Source organism: Chelonia mydas, chromosome 6 (genome assembly GCF_015237465.2).
Source record: "Chelonia mydas isolate rCheMyd1 chromosome 6, rCheMyd1.pri.v2, whole genome shotgun sequence".
NCBI lineage: Eukaryota > Metazoa > Chordata > Testudines > Cheloniidae > Chelonia > Chelonia mydas.
The window spans coordinates 15,290,906-15,316,470 of NC_051246.2; the positions used below are offsets into that span (position 1 = coordinate 15,290,906).

Genomic DNA, 25,565 nt, shown 5'->3' on the forward strand with positions numbered 1-25,565 from the left:
AACAGTGGAGAGGGGCAAGTCAAATCGTACTTGTGACTCAGGCAGACCATCAAGCAAAACACCTGCCCCCACCCTCTCTCTTGACACCCTCAATCAGCACAGGCTAAGTACAGTTCTACTGCCCTTTACTCATACAATAAGAACAACAACATTTCTTTACCCCCCGCATTCAAGTGATTTGTAACCCAACCCCAGCCAAAATCTATCACTTGGGCAACACAGCTCTGTCTGCTGGATACCTAGGTAGATTAGGTGTGAATGTAAATGCAATCTGGTCCTGAAGCCTTTCCCCCCAGCCCCCAACTCATCACTAGCTGTCAGGGAGAACTCATTTAGACTTTGCTTATAAATCATAATTTGAAATTATTAGGTTGGCCAACATCACCGAAATGAATGCTGTGACATGGTCATAAAAAACAAGAGCTGTATAAAGAAGCTAGTCTATGTTCATACTTTTCAAATCTATTATACTTTTTCAGATACACATTTTATGATACACGTTCTATGCTTTTAAAGTGTGTATTAATGTTTCAATTTTAATTCAAATTTCCAAACAATCACTGCATGTAACTAGTTCTCAAAACTGTGGGGGGTGTTGGGGAAATTCGGGGGGGGGGAGGGGGTAAACACCCCCGTGGGGGGTGTAGGGAAATCCCTGAGAGGGAGGCAGCTCAGTGGGAGAGGGAAGAGGGGAATCCCAGCTGGGACATATGGGGGATCCCTGCAGCAGCCCTACCTCCTCTTCCCAGCCGGGCAGCCCCTGCCCCCACCCCTCAGGAGCTGTTCCAGGCTCCAGCCACTTCACAGCTCCCTCCCCACAGTGAGCAAATGGGGCCATCGGCTTCTAAGCTGAGAAGTGGGAGTCAGGAGACGCCTCCCGTCCCCCTCTCTCCACACACATACGCTTCCCCACCCCCCACCCTGTGCTGAGCCACCCCAGAGCCATCCCACCTTCCCATCTGAAGAGGAGAGGGGAATGGACAAAGCAGGCACATCAGGGATTTGAGCTCCCCCACCCGGCCATCCTGCCTCTTGCCACAGCAGCCCATTAGCCCTTTGGCACTGGCCAGTGCCCACTTGGTGCCCCCCCCCCCCCACAAAGAGCCAGCTGGCTTGCAGAGCCAGCAGGGCTGGTTTGGGAATAGGTTCCGCCTATGGCCCAGCTGGCCACGCTGTCGAGGAGGCTGAGCAGGATGCCAGAGTCTAGACTTGGCCCTTGGGTGGCAGGGCACCCCTCCCCCCCGCCAAACCAGCTCTTAGCTTGCTGAAGGGAGGGGGGATGGGGAGGCCCCATCTACCCCAGTGGCAGGGAGGCAGACAGCCTCATTCCTTCTGGGACTGGTTCCCATGGGCAGTGCCAGAGCCCTGGCTGTGCTTGGCAACCAGGCGCAGGTCTCGCACGGACCGCGCAGTCCAGTGAGCCAGCTCCTGCAGCACCTTCAGCCCCCGCAGCTTCATCTCAAACAAGCTGCGATGGCCTAGGGCCGGCTGCCTCCCAGGCTGGCCTGCCGTGACCCAGCAGCGCCAGCAGCTCCTCCAGCTGGTAGGCCAGGGCCGCCACCTGCAGCAGGATGGACTGGATGGAGGCGTGGAAGTCCGTGCCCAGCGGGGTCAGGTGAAACTTCTGCTCTTCCAGGACCTCACCCAGCAATGTCTGGAATGCCCGGTAGGCCTGCAGGTTGGCGCCCAACCGCGCAGCCACCGTCAGCTCGCTCCCTTGCTCCATGGCCGGACCTGGCACACCCTCTACCGAGTCCAGGCTGATGGTCCTGTCTAGCTCCTGCCTCTCCACCTGAGGGGGGAGGTTCAGTAACAGAAAGATCAGCCCTCCACTCTCCCCTATTAGTCCCACCCACTTCCCTCCCTTCTCCACCTCAACAGCTCCCCTTTTCCCCACACCATCACCCCAGAACCACCCACTCCACCTCACCAGCCCCCGCAGCCAAACCCACTCACTTGTCCTCACCACACCAACCTCTCGCTCCTTTCCTGATAACCAGAATCCATGCCAGGGAGAAGAGAAATCCCAGTGTCACTGAGGCAGACTGTACCCCACGTTCACCCTTTTAACAAGACCATGATAAATTTTGTACAAAGTATGCCTTGTGAGATGGTATTTAAAAATCATAATCTGCTGAACATTATTGTCCAGGTAAAATGTGTGGGAACATTGTATGTAAAGTTATAAGATTCTACTGTGTAACATTGCTGTGATATGTTCCAGAGTTAGAAAGGCAGGCCCAAACCAGTTCTACAGAGACAAAGACACACTGGCACCCCGGCCACGTGTCAGCATAATCAATTGGACAGTCACCTAGTTAAATGGCCATTCTGTGGCAGGAAGAAGGGTGTAAGCATACGTTACATATTGACAATAGGACAACTGGGAGCTTCCATGTAAACAGACTGCCTGTTGCCTGAACCCCAGTTAGAGGTAATCCTCCAAGAGGGGAGATGGGTATAAGAATGGAGAGGACACACAACACAAATCACCTCTCTCCCCCCCATCTCTACTCAGGACAGCTACAAAGCTTGAAAGACAAAGGAAACATCTTTGAACTGGGGGAAGGGTCCTGGCTGGGAGGCTTTTCAGCCAAACCAGACTGCTGTAAGCATATACTGAGAAAAATCTTTTGTTTTTAAGTTCACTCAACTTGTTAGGTATTAGCTGGTGTTATGTTTTTATTTTCTTTGTAACCAATTCTGAATTCTATGCCTCATTACTTGTAATCACTGAAAATCTCTCTCTTTCTTTAGTTAGTAAACTTGTTTTATCTAAACCATTGTTGTTTGGATTGAAGTGTTTGGGAACATCCACTTGAGATAGCAGGGTCTGTGCATATCATTGTCCTTTGATGAAATTACAACCTTTCTATGAGCTTGTATCATCCAGTGGGTGTTGGGCTGTACAAGATGTACATTTCTGGTGAAAGGTCTGCCACTAGGAATTGGCTGGTGTTACCCTGTATGTAAATTCATGAGTGGCTGGCCAGAGCAATCATGTAATACAGCTGGGGGTGATTTTGTATGCTAAAGGCTGTGTGTGAACAGACCAGGAGTGGTGGCTCTCACATCAAAACAGTGTAAAAGGCACCCCAGGCTGGAGTACTGAGGAGAAACAATTGTCCAGCAGTCCAAATTGTACCCTGGGCAATGGCACAGTCACCAATCACTCGTACACCAAGGCAGACCACAGTAGGGCCAGGGAACGAAGAGGAATCTTTATTATGAACCAGCTTGCTACCATCACCGCCCTGGGCCTTGGCTGCTCCACATTGTCTGAATAATGGAGAACTGAGCAAGGAGGAGACAAGAGTTTGCAAAATTGTTGCTAGTGAACCCAACAGAAGGGACAGAGTAGCCTGCCCTTGGCCTAGCTTCTGCTGTTCTGGGTTTGCTTTAGTCAGCCCTTAGCTGGGACAGCTGGGGGTAGCCACTGGCCAGTGTTGTGTGTCCCTCTGTCTCTGATCCACAGAGGAGATGGGTCTGCTACAGTCTCCACCTACCCAGGCTGGTTCTTTAGCGGAAGATGTAGCAGGTCACGGGTTTAGCTCTGGAAGTCCCTGTTTCAAGGCCTATTGTCAGCGAAAACAGTAGCCAGCCCCTAGGTGCTGCCCATGGCGGTACTGGCCATACGTACAGGATAGAGGCCTCTGAAAAAAGTTCGTGGAGTGGTGCTGGATAATCAACTGAATAGAAGCTCCCAGGGCGATGCTGTGTTCACAAGAGGTAATGCAATCATGGGATGTACAAATGGACTCTCAAGGAGATGGGTTATTTTACCTCTGTATTTGACACGGGTACAATCATTGCTGGAATACCATGTCTGGTTCCAGAGCCCACAATTCAAGAAGGATGTTGATAAATTGGAGAGGGATTAAAGAAGAGCCAAGAGAATGATTAAGGGATTGGAAAACCTGCCTTACAGTGAGCAAGGAGCAAGACTCCAGGAGCAAGATCTATTTAGCTTAACAAAAAGAAGATTAAGGGGTGACTTGATCACAGTCTAAGTACCCACATGGGGAACAAATACTAAATAATGGGCTCTTAAATCTAGCAGAGAAAGGTCTAACAACGGCTGCAAGTTGAAGCTAGACAAATTCAGGCTGGAAATAAGAAGTACATTTTTACTGATGAGAGTAATTAACCACTGGAACAATTTACCAAGGGTTGTGGTGGATTCTCCATCACCGACAGTTTTTAAATCAAGACGGGATATTTTTCTCAAAGCTCTGTTCCAGGAATGATTTCGGGGCAGTCCTCTGGCCTGTGTTTTGCAGGAGTCCGACTAAATGATCACAATGGTCCCTTCCAGTGTAATCTATGAATTTGGGGGTCACTCCTCTCCTAAGCAAGCACCAAACCAATGGAAAAGCAAAATTGCAGGAGCTCTGCAGGAGTTGCCCTCTAGAACTGGCTAGAAAATCCCTGCTGAAAAGCTCTCTGATGAAAAGTCAGGAGCATTCAAGGAAGGTGTGAGGATTAGGGAAATTTACACTAGGGCTTTTCCAGAGCTTGGCACCCCGTGCTCCTGTGATAGTGCCAGCCCAGATCACCAATGTGCTGGTGGAAAGCAGATTCAGGACCGACTCAGATTCCATGAACCATCAGCCCTGTTTTTTTCTCTAGCAGCGCCCACAAGGTGATGCCATGCCTGAGGCACCTTGAATATTAGCATCCACCTTCCCCACACCAAGCTCTAGCATCTGTTGAGAAAAACCCAAGGTCCTTCGCCTCCCCTCCACCAAACCTCCCACTGCATTTTGGGGTGAAGGGCAGGAACTTTAACCCATACCCTGCCTGAATTCCCACACCGCCCACAGACGTACATTCCCTCCCACTGAGGGGCCAATTGGAGACCGCTTCAACTTCTGCACAAGGGAAACATGTGACATGTCCTCTCTCCCTGATCCAGAGGGTGGTGATGAGGCCGTAGCAATCTTTATCTCGCTAGTTCAGTCCCCAGAAGGGTGTGCGTGATGCCTGCTTTTAAGCATCAGTCACGTTCTACCTTAGAGGTGGCTGTGTTTCTGCTTCAGAGGTGATAGAAAAGAACAGAACCTGCACTAGAGGTGCAGTAGGACAAAGGAGAAGAGCCTGGATCCTCTGCAACAGGTGGAAGAGACATTGATTACTCATCTCCCTACCAACAGGGAGAGTGGAAAAGCACAGGAGGAATTCAGTCTACACCCTACCTCTATGAGGCTGCACAAGGACCCTTTTGCTCACCTGGCAAATTCCATCCACTGGCTGAGCGGATTGACTGAATACCCCGCCCCCCAGCTTATTATAAACCTGTACCCAACATGCATCCGTATCCAGTATGGGAAGATGACCTCCCTGCCTGGGGGTTGGGTGCAAACTAGAGCCACTCCCTTTGCTTTTAAAGACCGTGTTGGAGCCAGAGCAAGGTGCCACCATGCTCAGCTGCCAGGCGAGATGTCGCAGTTTGAGCAGCTGAGGGATCGGCCTAAGAGGAAGAGACTCACGTAGGACTCCAGGAGGCTGGCCACGTTGGAGCGGATCTTCCCAGCCAGGAGGATGGCGTGGCTGCAGAGGTTGTGGTGTTGGAGGGTCACAGGGGGTTGCTCGGCCAAAGCCGGCTGTCCCAGATGCAGATGGCAGCTAAGCCACAGAGCTCATACAGGGCTGTTTGTGCCACGGCCAAGCCAGAAAAATCCCTTGCTCAGCTCACACATTCCAGCTCTAGAGAGCATTAGCCACTCACGCGCCTCTCTCCCCCCCTCTTCTGTCTCTGAGGCCTGGGGAGAGACCGAACACATCTGCCTTGGAGATCGACAAAGGCAGATTTTTCGTCTCTTACCATGTCCCTCCTCCATGCACCTTCAAGTTGTCTGGCCCAGAATCAGTCTCCCACTCACTCCACCCTTCCTCCCCCACAGCCCATCTCCCTACAGCTCTAGTCCACTCATCTGCAGCTACATCCGTCCCTCACAACTTGTATGAGGGGTAGTCTATTTTTTGTCAAGGTCCAAATTTCTTGGTCAAGGTAAAGTCAAGGTCCAAACTCCAGAGAAAAGAATAAAAAAGTAAATAAAAAGATTCTGGAGTCTGTTCAACAGCATCTGGCGATTGGGAGTTGGCCCACGGTCCTATTGACTACCCCTGTTGTATACAGTTGCCAAATGGGTTTCCTGATAATCCCCCACTGAGATGTGAGACAAAGCCTGATACGATCTGTTATTTCCTGCATCCTCCTGGTTCTGTCTGGGAAGTTCTCACTCTTTTCTATCATGCTGAGCCAGGTCTAGTGCCCATAACCCTCTTCCCAGACCTGTAGTCATTTCACTAGCTAATGTTAAGCAACGACAAATCACAGCCAGATAAATGAATATAAGAGAAAATAAGCGTGCATGCTGCATCCACACTTGAATTTTCTTGTCCAGCAAAGGTGGTCTGATCAACAGCCAGAGACCACAACCATTACACAGGGGCCAAGATTTGCAAATATAGGTATCTAAATAAGTGACTTGATTTTCCAAAATGCTGAGCACCTTATAACTTTCCATGGCAGTCCACAGGAGCTAGTGGCTGCTCAGCAGTTTTGAAAAACCAAGCCATCCCTTTTAGGCTGGTTTTACAATCTTGGCCAGCGCTCCCCACTAGGTTCTTCTCCTGAGCCCGTCATTGCAGAGGCAATGGATGTTTTCTGTCACCATGGGCTGCTTCCCTCCCCTTGAACTGAGACTGGAGAGAGCACCACTCACATTGTGGGAGCTCAGGCCCAGAGCCCTCAGCTGAGGGCTCGCAAATCCAGGACAGCATATGCAGCTCTGTTTCTGCACACCTGCAGGAGTTTATTTGCACCCAGATATGCACTTGGAAAGCTTGTCTCTCTCCTGAGATTCAAAGGACCCCAATGCTTTTAGTGGTGACTGTGTCCTTCCAGGCAGAAGACAGCCCCTGCACACTCATGTCACCAAACAGCAGACATCTCAACCCGATTTCCAGACTTTTGACCATGATGCAAACCCCTGATGCAAAGGGAGAAAGCCCCATCCAGCAGGCATGGTACTAGTGCCATCCATCCTTACCACCCACATCCCTGCTTATCTGCAGTCCTCTGGGAATTGAATTGGGTATTTACCCTGCTCAAATGTAACTGAAAACTAATGGCTCCCACACTGCTTATACATAACCATGCCCTTCCCCTGTGATCCCAGGATAATCCACTACAACCACTGCAGACAAGCTGCATGCACCAAGACAAAACTTTTATTGTGTTTTCCTTTATACATTTATTTTGGTTATGTCTTACCCAGATTAAGAGAAAACGAGTTGAAAAGCAGAGTATCCCTTTATTATTACATTTTACATTACCCTTTCCCCAAGTTGGGTTCAGGTAGCTACCTGGGCTCCCCCTCTCCCTGTGGAGATTGCTGTGGGACAAGACTTATAGCAATCAAAGGTTTGTCAGCTTATGCATCTCCTCTCCCCAGCTTTCCCCCCCCCACACTAGAGGGGTGTGCCAATGCAACAGCTGTGTTGCCACCTGGTGGCTACTGCAGGTAGTGCTGCTAAGCAGTATCAAGTTTAACCCCCCTCCCCATTGGCAGGTTTCATGCTAATCCAGGTTGTGTCCCCTGCCTCCCCTCCTGTCCCAGGAGCTGAAGAATGCCCAGCCAGCTTTCAGGAAGCATCAATGCCAGATGGAGTGGCAGCAGAGTGACAGCGGGCAGCTGACGCCCCATGCACTAAGCAAAAGCCCCTCTGCGCAATTCCGTGTCCCGCTATCAAGGTTAAGCTTGCACGGAAGAGGCAACTCCAATTGCGGAGAGTGCAGCATACATGAGCGCCCACACTGAACACTAAAAGGAAAGGGTGGGGAGTGATGTTAAGTCAGTCACCACAAACCAGCTTACGTGAAAGGGGAAAGAAGCACCCTAAGCCCAGCTCCCCAACGTGCTCCCACCGCCGGAGAAAAAAATAAATACATGGGGGAAAAAATACAAAAATGTTTATTGCAAACTACTACAATAATTTATTGAAGCAAACTGCATGCGAGTGGTGGGAGAGACACGGAGGGGGAGAAGCAGCAGGGAGGCATTGAGTGTCAGTTTTCGTTTTTTAAACCCGGGGCTGGAAGTTACACAGGTCTCTCCTGCCCTGGAGGTTAGAAGGCTGTGTTTAAGGACAGAAACAACTGGATGAGACCAAAGGGGGAGGGAGGGAGAAAGGCTAAAACCAGGAGAGTGTGGGGGATGACAGCAAGGAAGTGACAGGGATAGGAAGGACTTCAGAGGTGAATTACCCACTCATTGCTGCCTGCTGGAAATGTGAGAAACTTTCCCTCTACTGGAGAAGTTGAGCAGCCCACATTCTTATTTCCCATGCTAGGTGACTGGGCTGCATCATTCTGTAGGTAAGTCATGGGGCAGTCTCCACAGCACGCTGTCTAGCTATTGCACCACCCCAGAGTGAGATTTCCACCCAACACAGCATTTTAGTGCCATCCTTAGAAATAAAAGGAAATTGATAAGGCTAAGTTCTCCTTTTAGTGTTCCCTGGAAGGCCCGGTCTACACCAGACTTCAAACCAAGTGATGGAGGGTTTCCACAGAGTTCCCGCAGAACTGGTCTGTAGCAGGGTCTGGCTGGCTGACCAGCTAGCCAAAGCTAACCTGCACCACAACAGCTTTTAATCATGCAAAGTCAGGACCTAGACTAGAAGAGTTTTGAACACAGGTGTCAGGAATTGGCCACAGCTGTGCTGGCCAGCAAAACCACGTATCTAGGGCTAGTTGAAAGCTCTCCATCAAAACTGGTTTTGAGCAAATTATTTAGTTCAATTTTCTGCAGAAAATTTCAGCTTCCTGCTCAAAAGCCAAAATCTTCAATTTGGAAATGTTAAAACTGTTTTGATGTTTATAACTGAAATGAGACATTCCAACATTCCAAATGAAAGTTAGTTTGGTCTCATTTCAACATTAAAGCACATCTTCCTGGGCTGCTGCAAGTTGTAGGTCTGATGCCTTAAGCCCTCATTCCATTCTTAACAACTTATGTTCTCAGCTGGACTACATCTCCCATGATGCACCACAACCATGTCACTAGATGACACACACAACCAATCAATCAGAAAGAGGGAAGAACATGGTGCATCAAGGGAGATTTAGTCTGACCAGGGAACCGAGCTCATAGGGTGACCTGCAGCAGCTCAGGTAAACACAGTTTAATGTTGAACTGACCCAAACTGAAGTGAATTGTTTCACAATATGTTTGACATATGTGGGTCGACCTGACCAGAAACAAGACAGTTTGCTGTGATTCTTCCAAAAGATTTCAGCAGTCAGCCTGTTTCCAGTTTTCAGACAAAATCAAAATGTTCTGTGGTAAATCTCCAATGCAAATGAAATTCTTCTAGTTCGTCAAAATTTTCTGCAGAAAAACTCCATTTTCCAACCAGCTCTACAACAAACAAGTTTTACTGGCTCGGTGTTTAAACAGGGTATTGTAACTTCCTTTCAAACCACATTGACACGACCAAACAGATTCCTTGCTTTTTCCAAAAAGCAAACAACTGTAAGGTCACTGGGTCACTGCACAAAGTTTGACAACGGACAGAGCAAAGATCTGCGCTCAATACTTAAGATACATTATGTCCTAAACCTTTCTGAGGGACAACAGCTGTCTTAATTACAAGGCTATGCGTGCCCATCTCTCGTCATCTTGGGCAAAACCACACCACCATGTCTCATAGAAACAAAGAACCCCATTTGCGAAAGCTGGCCTTGTAAGGAGCATGTGTAGAGGGAACACACCTCATGCTCTGTCCCCAGGGGTGTCCATGCAGGGAGACAAGTTGCCATTCCCGCAACCAGATGTCAGTCAGTCTGCCTCTATTCAAATCAAGTACAAGATAACTAAGCCCAGTTTCTTCCCCCCATAGCTGTATCTCTTTCAGGAAAGGAGAGGCAGAATTGGATGCGGAATGTGATATCCTGCACCACTTAGTTACACATCTGTCAAAAGACTGGAACAAGTTCCTTGGCTAACAGCGCTAATTCTTCCAACGGCAGGGAGTGAGGATGAATCAGTGAGAAAAAAGGGTTAATGCAAGGAGCTTGGAATAAACTGGGGAGGGAGACACACCACTATATAAGTTGTTTCTGCAGTTCAGAGCCCTAAACTAAGCTAGTCATTCCTCACCGCCTACCCCACCCCAAAGCAAACAACTGCTCCAAAACTCCACAATACAAATGGAGTTCCTCCCATGGGGTCTATCACACTGACCTGTTTACAAACAGCTACTCAGCTTCCCTAGTGCTTTCTTCACCCTGATTATCTTTGTGGTGGGGATCAGCCCTACAGCTGCTGCTCCAGCATGGCTTACCCCTATGAGTTCCACTGATGTAAAGGAGCCCACTCTGGAATAGCCCAATCCACCCCAAATGTAATTAAAAATACCAGACCCTCTGATCAATAAATAAGGACTTTCGTTACCACCACACAAAAACGAAACATGTTCAAAGTGCAAATGACTGTCACCAATTGGAGACTTCTCACTGCCTCTCCAACACAGGGCTCTCGTACAGAGCCAAGCCCCAGCATTTCAGCAAGCGAGCACCATCTGAGCGCCAGGGCGTGCCCTCTACTTCCCATCAGTGACAGAGGGGAAGGGTGTGAGAGACGAGGACAGGTGCTGTTTTACAGCTCACCCTGCTGAGGGGCCCTAAAGTGCCAAGCCAAACTCCCAGACCCAGGAGGAAGAAGACAAGACTGCAAGGATCAGAATGCAGCAATGCATAGAAGTTGGGCAGAGGGAGTCGTAAGAACGAGAAGCTGGTCCAGAGCCCAAACTCCTTCAAGTTTGCAAACAGGGATTTGTTGAGGAGCAGGGAAGGCGCCTGGGTTTGGGGTGAGTGAGGGCCTCTGGCTGCTTCCCTTCACTCGGAGAATTCCTTTGCTCTGTCTCGCTCCAGTAACTGTGGCATCCCCTTTCTGAAAAGGGACAGTAGGACAGAGAAGGGGTCAGGAAGAGGGGGGTGCTGTGATCCACACTGGAGAGGAGCAGGCCCTTCTCTTATTTACTAGTATTTTAAATTTGTTTAACTTCTCTCTTTTTTTTAATAAGTTTCTCCATTTTTTCTTTTAAATACAAAGTCCGAGCTGTCCCAACAACCACGTGCTCCCTGCCTGCTAAGGTCCGGTAGAGTCAGAATCTTCAATCAGAACCTCTGTGGTGGCTCCCAGAATCTCTGTGTTCATGACCAGCCCTTCCGTGCTCCCGCTGCTACCGCCACCAACGAAGATCTTGCCATCGGCGATCAGGCTCATGCGCTCAGCCCCACTGCAGTACGCCTTTGGCATCCCGTCGGGGTTCAGCAATAGGCACTCGCCAGGGGCAGTGCTTCCCAGGGGGTCAGGGAGGAGGGGAAGGCCCTGGCCATCGGTGGGTGGGGCAATGGACTCTGGACTAGTGCCCAGGATGTCGGTGCTGGTGATTAGGGCGCCTGCATTGGCGGCTAGTGCTTCAGCAATAAGCACCTCTGGGTGGCTCTTGGCCTTATGTGCCACCACGCTGTCCTTCTTCTCAAACTTCTTGCCACAAATGTTGCAGGAGAACTGGTAGAAAGAGTCTGCATCATGCTTTTTCATGTGCCAGTTCAGAGAGGCCTTCTGCCGGCAGGTGAAGCCGCAGATCTCACACCTGGCGAGTGGGAGAAAAAAAGAGAAAGGTCAATATGGGAACAGGACACACAAGGAGGTGCAACAGAGAATGCAGGCATATGATTCTATGATATGAAGCAGAATCACAGACAGGCACATGAGGCAGAGTCAGCTGTGGCCAGGGAAATGTGGCCAGTTGAAGGAGGAAGAGGCATATTTCAAAAGGCAAGACAATGCAGGAGTACTCACTGTAAAGGCTTCTCGCCTGTGTGGATCATCCGGTGCACAGCCAAGTTGTGGGAACTCTTAAATGCCCGGGCACAGTATTCACAGATATAATCCCTTTGATCTGTAAAGCAGCACACACATCTCATCTTAATACTTGCATCTGGATCAGAACCACATGCTTGGGTTGAAAGTCCACTCATCTGAAAGTTGCCCTATGACCCCACTTTTAATTTTGAAGGTTCTTGGGTGAAGCTACCTGAAAGCGAGGCAGCAATTTGAGTGTTAAGAACTGTCTGATCCCACCAGGACTAATGAAGGAGGAAGCATCTCAGGTAGAGCTGATGGGCTTGAATGGGAGTCCTGACCAATCCCACATGCTTGACAAGGTGAAGCTTGAAAAGAGCATCTTAAGTGTGGAGAAAACAGGATGACACTGTTGCAAAAAGGCAACCTATATGTCAATAAAATACTGCTACAGTACAAACGCAGAGGCTTATTTCCACCTACTTGCACTGTCTAATGGGTGTGCACAAGCAATTCGACAGCAGTCCCAGCAGGAAGGGAATAACCGCCAGCCACACGCGCTCCCTAGGTTAGACTCTTCCTCGCCTCAGGAGAGGTGAGTGTTTTCCCCTCTCCATCCATCCATGGGATGATGGGTTGGATTCAAGTCTCCCCACCTTTCCCAGTACCTGTGTGGTGTTTGGCATGCCGTAGCAGCTGCTTCTGGAGCCGGAAAAGCCGTCCACAGGAGGGATGGGGACACACATATTTCTTCTTCAGCAGATGCTGGTATTTGATGTGATGCTAGGAAAGATGACGAAAAAGTTACAAACCCTCTCCCTGTCTGACTAAAGGAACTGCTGAAAATCAGATCCCAGGTTACAAGGTAAGTTAAGCAACGTGACAGACTGTAAGGGCTACAATCTACCTCCTTGTGCATTGCAGGAGAGCTAACAGGATGCAATTATACCGGGCTCTGAGGTCTGATGAAAAGCAGAAATACAGGTGAAGAGGCACATATGGTACAGTTACAACTGGGCTGTGCTTAGCTTCATTACTTGTTACTGGCTAGTAATAACACCTAGCTCTTCTATAGTGCTTTTCATCAGTAGATCTCAAAGCACTTTACAAAAAGAGGTCAGCATATTATCCCCATTTTACAGATAGGGAAACTGAGGCACGGGGAGGGAAAGTGACTTGCCCAAGGTCACCCAATGGGCCTCTGTCAGAGTTAGGAACAGAACCCAAAACTCCTGAGTCCCAGTGCAGTGCACCACCTCCTAAACCAGTGCCTCCCTTAGCAAACTACATTAAAAAGGAACACTGCAGTGAAAGATGAAAGAATGGCAGCTCCTTGACCCCAGATCCAAACGAGTGGAAGAGCCTGACTGACCTGCAAATAGCGAGGGTGGGCGAGGACTGTGCCGCAGCCTTCCATCTCACACCGTACATACTGTATTGGAGGCTTCTTCCTAAGAAGTACATGGGAGAGTAATGCACAGGGAGGTTAGTTGGAAAATGTGAAGTAGATGCAGTACTAGATTAAACAAGAAAGCCATTGCAGCTCACCAAAATTGTGGAAGTGACATGGTCTCCGGATCAACCATCTTGTGAGTCAGCACATTTCAACTTGTGCTCTCCCCTGTAGCTCTCCACCCCTAGGACTGCTCATGGGTTTTAGCCACGTGCTCATCACCCAAGAGATGACAGTGACAGAGCACCTGTAGCCTTATCATTGGCTTCTGCCATGCTACCGACCAACTCAAAATGACCTGACTGCAAGAATCCATCATGGTGGTTTTAGAGTGAGCTACAATTATTTCTAAACTATGCCCAATAAAAACATGTATGAAAATAGCTGGTTCTGAGGGGGTTCTCCACACAAGAAATGGAAAGGACTAAAATCTATAGTAAGGAAGGTGGAGAAAAGGTAAGTCACACTCACCTTCTTTTAGGCAGCCGTGGGCTCTTGTCATCTTTTCTCCTCCTTCCCCTCCTGTGACAGGATTACAGAGATGGATTAAAAATTATTCTCCTTTGCAAGGAACACCTGAGATGGAATAGGGAAGCCTTCTCCACATGAGCAATCCAGAGCACGGCTCTGTGTCATGGAAGAAATACACCATTTCAAAGCCTCAAAAAGTCTCAGTCGGGGGGGGAGCAGGGAATAGCTTCCACAGGCCTGATCTAAAGCCCACAGAGGTCAATGAGAATCTTTGCACTTACCTCCACAGCCTTTGGATCAGGGTCATATAGCGTATATGACCTCAGATAACCAGCATCTATCCAAACTTTAAGACATGATTCAGCCCCCAGTACGCTATATTAGAGGATCTCCAAGTGATAGGGGTTTTTCTTCCAGTGGGAATGTCCCACTCACACAGGGATGTTCCCTCCATAAGAACTATTAACAAGAACTTTGGTTTTTGTATTCTTATGCCACCAGAGGGTGCCAAACCCACCAATCCAGCTATGTTCAGTCTGTGTAGCTAGCTTCTATACCCACTGCTCTGGATCTCAAGCAGAATGAAGGGTTGAAAGATCAAAAAAGGTCCTCAGGAAATTGTGCTTTTTCATCTGTTTTTCCTTGCAGCCAAGTATTCATGTCATATAGATCAATTATTTGTTGTGTAGCACTCAGAGGCCATCAAGATGCTAGATACCGTACAAACACATACAAAAGACTGTGCCTGTACCAAAGAGCTCACAGAGAATCTTTAGAACATATATGAGTAGTCACAAAACATTTCTGTGTAGTGAAAAAGAAATAAAAGCTGTTAACACACAGGCACCACAGAGAACCAACGAAATCGGAGCCTGCACTGACAGTGATGAAGGGTATGGCTTAGATGACCTAACAGAAGAGGTTGCTCTGATTCAGGATTCTCTGATGTGACAGTACCTGGGACCATCAAGCTTCTCAATGACACTATCAAGTTTGCTCAGTTTATAGGAGGTGTTTTTAACTGTTCAGAAAACAAGTTGGGATCTGAAAGTTAAGTAAGGTCCCTTTTGGCTTGTATATAAGCACAAGAGCTTCTGCTCTCAGTGAATGTTAATAGCCAAGCTAATCTACAGAAACCAGCTCACTCTCCATTGCTATCTGCTCCGCACAGCTAACAGTCATAAAAAAATAGCAAAAACCTTGTCTCAGAAAAGCAATCAGGTGTGACTTGGACACAAGAAGATTTGGAGTAAGACAGCTCTTTTGTTAAAAAGATATATTAAAGGATTGATATGATGTATGTCGTAAGAATCTTTTCAATTCTAATGGTGTTCTGTTGCTTTTCTCTCAGCACTCTCTAGTTTACAATAATCGAGCACTCAAGAATTGAACACTGTAGCTCACATGATTGTCCAACTGTGACAAAGTGGGGTTTTATTCACCTTGTTATGTTGTACGTGAGTCTTACTGTCCTATACTAATACTGTGTGTACCTTAGTTTCCCTGTTTACTGCACCGATACTGCCGTGGTGGGAATTGGGTGTGTGATTTTTACTGAGGCCCTCAGGCCAGGTGAGGCTGCCCAGCTGTTTGCACCTATGTAATCTATGACCCAGGAGCAGGGATGCAACCAGGTGACAAAGAGAAGGAGGAGGAGCAACAAGGGGGTTGTCGGGAGGTCAGGTCACTGGAAGTCTGCATAGGGGGACTGGAAGAGGGGGAATTTAGGGCATCTGGCCCAGGATTCCCAAGATGGACTTGCCTGAAAGTCACTGATTTCCATCATAGCAAAATCTGTTCTATGCTGTGTTCTTGTTGACTGATAAACCTTGTGTTTTACTGGCTGGCTGAGAGTCACGTCTGACTGCAGAGTTGAGGTGCAGGGCCCTCTGGCTTCCCCAGGAGCCCTGCCTGTGCGGACTCACTGTAGGAAGCGCACGGTGTGCAAGGGGATGCTGAATGCTCCAAGGTCAGACCTAGGAAGGTCAAAGCTGTGCAAGCTTCTTGCTCTGGAGACAGTATGTTCAGAGAGAGGAGGCATGCTCCCCCAGAGTCCCGACTGGCTACATACGGAGTAGTTCCAGGGGCATTGACCCGGTGACTCCGTGACACCAACACACATCCAGACACAAAAAGCTTTAAGTGTGGTTCTGCTCTGAAGAACAATTGTATAAAAACGGCACCACCTTATGCAACAGACCTGCCTAAAGTAACTTGTTACTTCTGTTAACACTGCAGCACAAGCACATTTATAGCAGAGAGATGGATTCTTTCCTGGCTCACAAAGCAGAATTGTTAATAACATTGTGTTTGCTGAATTTTTATTGTTGGCGATATGTGAGCTAGTAAGAACCCACAGAGACTGTTAGATCTCAGAATGAGCTCACAGGAATGGCATAATTTTAATTCCTCAAACTGAGCATATTTGATCTGGAGTCACTGAAGATATCAGGGAGCCCCACAAAGCCAGGGTTTAGAAGAGTTACTTTTCTGAGGACTACTGTACTTCAATATTAGAGTTGCAGAAATATAATCAACCACAGCTTAACAGATACCACAGCTGGGGACTCAACTCCACAAACAGCTGATTTTTTGGCAGTGTAGTCCAGCAGAGGGAGACCTGCTCTTCTCCCTCTCCCATCTAGAAGTTCTCTCGAGATTACGTCATGCTAGAGCAGGGGTCGGTGTCCTTTCAGAAGTAGTGTGCCGAGTCTTCATTTATTCACTCTAATTTAAGGTTTCGCGTGCCAGTAATACATTTTAATGTTTTTAGAAGGTCTCTTTCTATAAGTCTAAAATATATAACTAAACGATTGTTGTATGTAAAGTAAATAAGGTTTTTAAAATGTTTAAGAAGCTTCATTTAAAATTACATTAAAATGCAGAGCCCCCCGGACTGGTGACCAGGTCCGGGGCAGTGTGAGTGCCACTGAAAATCAGCTTGTGTGCCGCTTTTGGCACGTGTGACATAGGTTGCCTACCCCCGTGCTAGAGTGAGGCCTTGACTTAGACCAGCGGATCCCAAATTTATTGGTTCATGCACCACCTTCTTAAATTGTTGGGAAGTGAACTGATGGAACACTAAGCTCGCGTACCTCCAGTGGCACATGCACTCCAGTTTGGAAACCCCTGAACCTAGATCAGTGGTTTTCAACCTGTGGTCTGCGGACCCCTGGGGGTCTGCAGACTATGTCAATTTCTAAAGGGGTCTGGCACTTCCATTCAAAATTTTTTAGGGGTCTGCAAATTCAAGGGAAAAAAAAATGTTGCAAACGACAGTCCTAGATGCATCCCAGCTGATTTCACTCAGTTGCTAAAGAGAAGAGCGTCTTAATGTTTAGCTCAAGAAGCCACAGGGCAAGGAAAACAATTCTTGAAGCTTTTGAGGTTCCACACAGAGTGCTTGCAAGTTACTTTTATGTTTACTTTTTTTAAACAACGGGATCCTGCCCTGCTTGTTGCAAAATTTGATTTGCCTCAAGACAATTTGGAAAAGTCTAGACAAACAGTGCATGGCAAGCAGGGGTGTAAATCTATAGCATACCAGCCTTCTGAGCACTAACTGGCCATGGAGACCCAGGTGCCATGTACTAAAAGTTCCCTAGTGCATTCTGATTTACCCCACTTTGAAAATGGAGTCAATCAAAGTGCACTAGAACTGTTAGTGCACTGCAGCAGGGTCCATACAGCCAGCTGGTGTGCAGCTGACTAGTGCAAAGGAGATTTATACCCTAGCTTGATACAAACTATTTGTTCATCTAGGGCAGTGGTTTTCAATCTTTTTTCATTTGCGGATCCCTAAAAAATTTAGGCCATGAATACTGCGTGCAGTTCTGGTTGCCCCAACTTGAAAAAGATACATTAGAAATGGAAAACGTACAGAGAAAAGCAACAAAAATGATTAAGGGTATGGAACAGCTTCCATATGAAGAAAATTTAAAAAGACTGGGACTATTCAGCTATGACAGACGTCTGTGAAACCATGGTGTGGAGAAAGTTAATAAGGAAATATTTACCCCTTCACAGGAATCACCTAATGAAATTCACAGACAGCAGGTTTAAAACAAACAAAAGGAAGTATTTCACATAACACAGTGTTAACAGGTGGAACTCATTGCCGGGGATGTTGTGAAGGCCAAAAGTATAACTGGATTAAAAAAAGAATTAGATAAATTCATGGAGGATAGGTCCATCAGTGGCTATTAGCCACAATGGTCAGGGATACAACCGCATGCTCTGTCCTCCTAAGCCTCTGACTGCCAACTGCTGGGATTGGATGACAGAGGATGGATCACCTGATGATTGCCCTGTTCTGTTCATTCCCTTTAAAGCATCTGGCATTGGCCACTGTTGGAAGACAGGATATTGGGCTAGATGGACCATTGGTCTTACCCAGTATGGTCATTCTTATGTTCTCTGCTTTCCCACATCCAAGCATGCCTGCCTCAGATATGAAAGAGGGGCACCTCTCCCATAGCAGTGTGTAAACAATACTCATGTCTTCCTGGATGCACGTTACAGAAATAGATCTGACTCTTCCAGACTAGTTTCTTTAGGCAGTCTCTTCTGCACTGGGCTTAAAAATGAGCTAAGGAGCCACTGAATAACTGCTCCATCTATAATGGCTTCTAATATAGTTTAGATGACCAGCAAAGATGGGGCCAATAGAAATGTGTTTAAAAACCACACAACTTAAAAAAACAATAAGCCACTTTTCACACTATGCTGCCTCATCCAGACAGTCTTGTAACATGGCGTGGCCAGCCAATTTAGCTTGAACCATACTAAAATAGTGTTCTTTAATGTCTCCTTGCCCAGCAGAGACAGGATCTTAGAAGGGGTGATTCCCCAACCATGGTAAGGAATTTTGATCCTTTCACCCTACTGATTTCAATCACTTTTCAGGTGAAGGGGAAAGAACTACTCCTGCCTCCCACAAACTCTGAGGGGAAGCATAAGACACTGGCCAGAATGCCTAGGCAAAAACATACATGCAGGAATAGCTGTTCCTGGAATCTTTTACTCACTTCCTGGGTGGCTCCTCATCTCCCCGAAACTCACTTTCTTCTTTCACCTCCACCTCCACTTTAATCTCCTTCTGTTTCTCTTTTTCTTCCTTCCCCTTGCCCGCTTTCCTCCTTGGCTTTGGAGCATCCCTGCAAAGATACAAATATGATACACTCTAGTACTCAGCAGAAATCCTCCATCTGTCTTAGTGCCCTCTGCATTTACACTGCAACACCACTGCTCTCCCTCTCGCCCCACCTGAGCAATCCCTGGAAACTGCACAACTTTAGTAAAAACAATGAGGAGTCCAGTGGCACCTAAAGACTAAGATTTATTTGGGCATAAGTTTTCGTGGGTAAAAAAACACACTTCTTCAGATGCATGGAATGAAAATTACAGATACAGGCATAAATATATATTGACACATGAAGAGTTACCTTACAAGTGGAGAACCAATGTTGAAGGCCAATTTATTAGCCAGAGTGGATGTAGTCCACTCCCAATAATTGATGAGGAGGTGTCAATACCAAGAGAGGGAAAATTGCTTTTGCAGTGAGCCAGCCACTCCCAGTCCCTATTCAAGCCCAAATTGATGGTGTTAAGTTTTCATATGAATTGTAGTAACCATACCTAGTGCCTCCCCCTGTCACATTCCTTCTGACCTATGCTTTTAATTAAGGATGATGAGGGGAGGGAGTTCAATAGGCAACTTTGGACTCCTATACAAATGTTACATACACCTCCCTGCAGAGACAGGGATATCTCAAACCAAGGTTCAGGGACAAGCTGGTACACAGCGGCACTCAAACCCAAGTCACCTGAGCTGTTCGATAAGATAACTGTCCCGTTAGCTCTAAGCAGTGGAGACTCATCAATCTGGACTAAAAGAGAACCATCTTTCTTTCAAAATATATGCTATAGCTCGAATAAAGTTCTAGACTTGACGTAGATACTATGTGGTGAGGTTCTTTGGCCTGTTTTCTGCAGGAGGTCAGAGTAGATGATCATAATGGTCCCTTCTGGTCTTGCAAACTATGCATGTATATAATCCAGCATACCTTTCTAAATGGGGTTTGTAGGTTTCGTCTCTTGGATCATCTTTGAAGGGAATCTCTTCTTCGCTGATCAGCATCTCCTCCTCTTCATCACTGCTATGATGGAGAAGGCAAAAGAAGAGGTAGTAGAACTGCTTATATATGAAATAAGTCATTGCATGACACTCCCTGGAATAGGGGAGGATATCCTTCAGCCAAGACTGTTTAGGGAAAATGAACAGACTATACAGAATAAGGAAGGAGACATGTGACACGACAATTTCCTCCTATATCCTGGCCAAACCTTATGGAATTAAGTTGAACCTTACTGAATTAGGTTTAAGTATCTTAGGAGTTCTCCGTGTTGAAAATACACCTGTATTATTATGGAATGTCTCTGCGGGGGGGTGGGGAATGGGGGGCGGGATGACTAATGTAAGCTCTGGGAGGGGTTCTGAGCTTCAAAGGACTATCTGAAATAATGTGAATTTTTTAAAGTGGGTTTCCCAGGAAGTCCCTAGGGGGAGGTGTGTGCAACTGTAAACTCCTCTGGAGATGCACTGAACTCATGCACTGAGGGGGAGAAGACCTTTTGTCTGCTGACCACTTATGTGAGGACAGATTAAAAGGCCCAAAGTGGATAAGAGAATGACTCTTAGATTCATGGGAGTCCTTGTTCTGAGTCAATGTGGTTATGAATTTGTAACCACTGGGGGAAAAAAAAATCCTGGTGTGGTCTGAAGAACTGCCAGAGCCCTTGTTGGGGTTGGGGAATCTCTGGCAAGCTTGTTAGCATGCATGTAGGTTCTCCTATTGTTTTCATGTTCTAGGGAATGCTTTTAACTGAAGAATATATGTGGCTGCTTAGAAAGAGCAATGTGGTAACTTAATTGTGGCAGTGACATTGCTTACAACCTCTGAAGAGAAAGCCAAAGCGGCCTGCTAAGGCAGTCTGCCTTTGGGGGAAATTCAGTGTAGTCAGGGAGCTGTGCAGCCGGGGAATACCCCAGAGTTGGGAGGGAAAGCAATATGGGTCTCCTGCAGGAGAGATGACAGATGGGGAGCCAGAAGCCTGAGAGTGCGTGCCCCACGGAGGGGGACTAGAGATGCAGTTGCCCTGCACTGTGACAGTATGCATCAGAGACAGCTTCAAAATAGACCCTCTAGGTACAGCACATCAGACTCTGATTAACAGCCTGATGGGAACATGACCCTGCTTTACCTTTTCAAGATTTACTAGGCTCTAGCAACAATGGGCCACCAAGCAACCTGATTATAGGATCTATTGAAGAAGGAGCCCCATTGCTATGTAATAAGCCTGGATAAAATGCACACTGTATTATTTACATCCCACACCATCACCTCGTCCTCTACGTCAGTGGTTTTAAAACTGCGGGTTGCGACCCAGTACTGGATCATGGAATGTAAGGCACTGTGTCACGGCGGCTCTGGTCAGCACCACCGACCGGGCCGTTAAAAGTCCTGTGGGTGGTGCTGACAGGCAAAGGCAGGCTAGTCCCTACCTGTTCTCACACTGTGCTGCGCCCCGGAAGTAGCCAGCAGCAGGTCTGGCTCCTAGGTGGGGGGACCACGGGGCTCTGCATGCTGCCCCCGCCCCGAGCGCCGGCTCAGAGTTTGGTAGGGGGTGGGGGAGAGAGTGTCTGGGGGAGAGAGCTGAGCAGAGCTGCTTGCGCACCTCCACGTAGGAGCCGGACCTGCTGCTGGCCACTTCCAGGGCACAGTGTGGTCTGCAGAGCCAGGATAGGCAGAAAGCCTGCCTTAGCACCCCCACTGTGCCACTGACTGGGAGCCGCCCAAGGTAACCCTGCACTCCAACCCTGTGCCCCAGCCCTGAACCCCCAACCCAGAGCCCCTTCCTGCACCCCAAACCCCTCATCCCTGGCCCCACTCCAGAGCCTGCACCCCCAGCCCAGACCCCACCCCCCTGCCCCAGCCCTGAGCCTCCCCAAACCGAGCCCCCTCCTGCAACCCAAACGCCTCATCCCTGGCCCCAACCCAGAATCCTGACCTCCTCCTGCAACCCAACCCCCTGCCCTAGCCCTGAGCACCTCCCACACCCCAAACCCCTCATCCCCAGCTCTGTTGGGTCACAGCGATTCATAATTTTCTTCAACCTTGTTGCCAGAAAAAAGCTTGAAAACCACTGCTCCACTTTATAAAGATGTCACCACCAATCCAGGGAAGTGAGGAAAGATGCAAAATTGAATGAAAATGGAAACTGAACAGGTCCTTCCACAGCAAGCTCAGGATCCTTTAGATTGAAGAGTTATCACTTTGAATGGTTCCAAAGTTACCACATCTTTTCCCATAGCCTTAACCAAAAAGAAAAAGGCCCAAACCAGAGCATCCTACCTGATTCCAGTTGGAGACTGATGCTCTTCCGTGATCTCTGAAAAGAAAAGCCATTAGGTTTTTAATCACTGTTCACAAGGGACACAGACCAGACTGCAATGTGCATATCCGTCTGGAAGTATTTCTGCCAGTGTTCAGCACTAGGATGTGCTGCAGTTTATGAGAATATGCTCAGGATAGCAAGGCACCATGCTTTTTGCCAGTGGTCTCTAACACATTGCTTGTATTTTGGCACCAGTCTCCCACACTTAACTTATCAGACTCAAACTGTCCTGCTGGCATTGTTCACACTTTAATCCCAATATTTCCCACTCCCCTAATTGCTACATACCATATTCAAGCTGATCAGTGTTTGGTTCTGACTTGCAGATGAGCTGCAGGGATCCAGTCTTGGACCTGGAGCTGCGTGAATTTTCTGTGTCACGTTGGCGAGCAGCAGCAGCTGTCCTGCTGCTGCGCCAGCCTCGGCCAGGCCTGGCTGTACTGACGGGAGACCCGTGGGTGAGGATGGTGGAAACCTCTTCCTCCTCCCTCTCTTCTTTGGGATCTATGAAGGAAACACACAAAGCAATTCCTAGGTTAACAATGAACACAAACTCATCTCTACACTTTGCTGGCCATATCTCCACCAGTTTGTTGCTTATTCTATAATGGAGATGTCCCTCTATGTTCAATAAGTGGGTGGAGGGCTGAGGATCTGGACTATAACACTGCAAAGTGACACAGATAGGCTACAGGCCAGATCCTTCACCTCACAGAGAAGAACTCTTTGCACAGCATATAAACAGAGTCTTATCACACTTTTCTACCCATAAAAAGAAAAGGAGTACTTGTGGCACCTTAGAGACTACCAAATTTAGTTGAGCATAAGCTTTTGTTTTTTGTTTGTTTGCTTTTTCCACTATATGCATCCGATGAAGTGAGTTGTAGCTCACGAAAGCTTATGCTGAAATAAATGTGTTAGTCTCTAAGGTGCCACAAGTACTCCTTTTCTTTTTGTGGACACAGACTAACACGGCTGCTACTCAAACTTTTCTACCCATGTATTTTCTCTGGAAGCCATCCTGATCTCTAACTCAGACTAAAGAAAACAAAATAATCTGATGTTTTTAAAAATTAAGTTTCTCAAGCTAAGGCTCACATGGAAAAGACTTAACACAAAACCTGCCACACTGGGTCAGAAAAATCATCTATCTAGCCCAGTATCCTGTCTCTGACAGTACCAGAGCTTCAAGATGAGTGTACAGAACAGGGAAATTTTGGAGAGATCCACCGATCTTCCACTCCCAGCTTCTGACAGTCAGAGGTTTAGGGTCATGCAAAGCATAAGGTTGGGGTACCTGACCATCTTGGCTAATACCCATTGATGGGCCTATCCTCCATGAACTTATCTAGTTCTTTTTTTAACCCAGTTATACTTTTTGGCCACTACAGCATCCCCTGGTAATGAGTTCCACAGTGTAACTGTGCATTGTATGAAAAGTACCTCCTCCTGTTTGTATTAAAATCGCTGCCTATTAATTTCACTGGGTGGCCTGTGGTTTTTGTATTGAGGGAAAGGGTAAACAAAACCCCTCTATTTACTTTTTCAAAACCATTCATGATGTTAGAAACCGCTATCATATGCCCCCTTAGTTGTGTCTTTTCTAAGCCAAACAGCCTTAGTCTTTTTAGTTTCTCCTCGTATGGAAGCCATTCCATGCTCGTGATCATCTTTGTTGCCCTTTGTCCTCAACCATCACTCTATAATTTATTATAAAGCACTAAAACAACAGATTTCAGTAAGCAAGTTTTATGAAAGACCTGCAAAAGTTTGGCCCACATTGAAAATCTTGTTCATAGAATCCCCAAACCCTGCTGTTTAAACTGAAATTTACACATTGCAAACATCGAAGAATCTTGCTGGTTTCTATGCAAGAGCAAGCAACAACAAAATCACCTGTAACAATTTTAACAAGCCCTCACATTCTTAACCTGCGTTTTCACTCCTTTATAACTACTACAAGTTGTTCCTTTTGGGCTGACGCATTTCAGATTGATCCCCAGATGTCAATGTTTGGGAAGTCAATAAAACTGGTAGAACAGTTGTGGGAGCAACTTTCAGAAAAACCTTTTGTGCCCCAGTAACTCAAAGATTTTTTTTTTTCATTTCCCACTTGCCATCAGATTAGCCCTACTGAAGCCATGTGCTTCTTCACAATTAGTGAATCCTGATGTGCAGAAGAAATGAACTGCTGGCTATGCTCAGGTATTGTATTACTGTTTTAGAACAAGGTGCAGCTCTCCAAGAGACCTGCAATCCAAATTGAGCATCCATCCTTTCCTTTTCACTTGTCCATTTTAGCTGATTTGTATGTACTGTCTTTTCTAGGAAAGTCTGGCAAAGCAAGTAAATAACCTAGCTAAGTAAGTAATTTAGTTGCCCAACTGTAAATACCTAAAAGTGTTTTCCATTTGGACCTGCAGAAGAGGCAGTCCTAATTTTGTAACGATAGGCCGAGACAGGATACCTGATCGAATTGGCCCGGTCAACACTGGTTCTCCACTTGTGAGGTAACTCCCTTCTCTTCATGTGTCAGTATAATAATGCCTGCATCTGTAATTTTCACGCCATGCACCTGAAGAAGTGGGTTTTTTACCCACGAAAGCTTATACCCAAATAAATCTGTTAGTCTTTAAAATGCCACTGAACTCCTTGTTGTTTTTGTGGATACAGACTAACATGGCTACCCCCCAATACTTGACAGTTATTAAGTGCATCTCTCCCCGACAGTCAGCCTCTCTTGATATGAGGGCTGAATTCTAATAGGAAAACAGCAGCCCATATGCATGTGGGCGTGAAAACCATCAAAAGCACCATTCTGATATCTTAATTCAGAGTCCTAGAATTAATGAAGTCTGATGGGCAAAGTGAACCAACTATTATATCATTGTCCCCCCACCCAACCATCATGGATCTTCAATATATTCGTGTTCTTCTGCACTGCAACAGATTGGTCCAATAATTCAAGAGAGTCAGGTCTCCTGTGAGAAACCTGTGTTCCATAAGCACCAGCTGGGATTTCTACCAGGATGCTGTCTCTGGAGTCCCTATGTGAGGTATTATCTGTTATATCAGCCTCTGGCTAAGAGCGGTCTGATAAAACTTGAAGCTCTACTCCTCTCCAGATATTCGAAAAAGGCACTTACTGATTTCTCCTATTCCAGGGCCTCCTTCTTGTTGTAGAGGAGGTTTGTAGGAGTACTTCTCTACTGTATTTATTTCTCAGTCTCTTTTTTGGAGTCCTCCACAGTTAATAGCTCAAATTCTTGCCTCTACTGCTACTCAGAAAGCTTTCTTGACAA

At 47.1% G+C, this 25,565-nt stretch overlaps 2 protein-coding genes across 3 annotated transcripts in view; both read right to left on the reverse strand.

Annotated features, from left to right (window-relative positions):
* Positions 1–1,045: 1,045 nt before the first annotated feature.
* Positions 1,046–7,064, reverse strand: CNTF (ciliary neurotrophic factor). Its single transcript, XM_037898675.2, is given in 4 exon segments — positions 1,046–1,483; positions 1,485–1,792; positions 5,490–5,603; positions 7,056–7,064. Coding segments are annotated over 4 exon segments (591 nt in total). The 3' UTR covers positions 1,046–1,323.
* An 899-nt stretch (positions 7,065–7,963) lies between these two features.
* The window catches only part of ZFP91 (ZFP91 zinc finger protein, atypical E3 ubiquitin ligase), a 31,537-nt gene continuing 13,935 nt past the window's right edge, over positions 7,964–25,565 (reverse strand). The window contains exons 3-11 of one of the 2 annotated variants that reach the window (XM_037899316.2): positions 22,552–22,767; positions 22,221–22,257; positions 19,872–19,961; positions 18,834–18,962; positions 13,807–13,857; positions 13,255–13,333; positions 12,551–12,665; positions 11,880–11,979; positions 7,964–11,670 (exon numbers count right to left, since the gene is read on the reverse strand). In XM_037899316.2, coding sequence (XP_037755244.1) covers positions 11,160–11,670; positions 11,880–11,979; positions 12,551–12,665; positions 13,255–13,333; positions 13,807–13,857; positions 18,834–18,962; positions 19,872–19,961; positions 22,221–22,257; positions 22,552–22,767 — 1,328 coding nt within the window. In that variant the 3' untranslated portion in view covers positions 7,964–11,159. Of the gene's footprint in view, positions 11,671–11,879; positions 11,980–12,550; positions 12,666–13,254; positions 13,334–13,806; positions 13,858–18,833; positions 18,963–19,871; positions 19,965–22,220; positions 22,258–22,551; positions 22,768–25,565 lie in introns of both variants that reach the window. The other variant, XM_037899314.2, reaches the window with a different exon arrangement.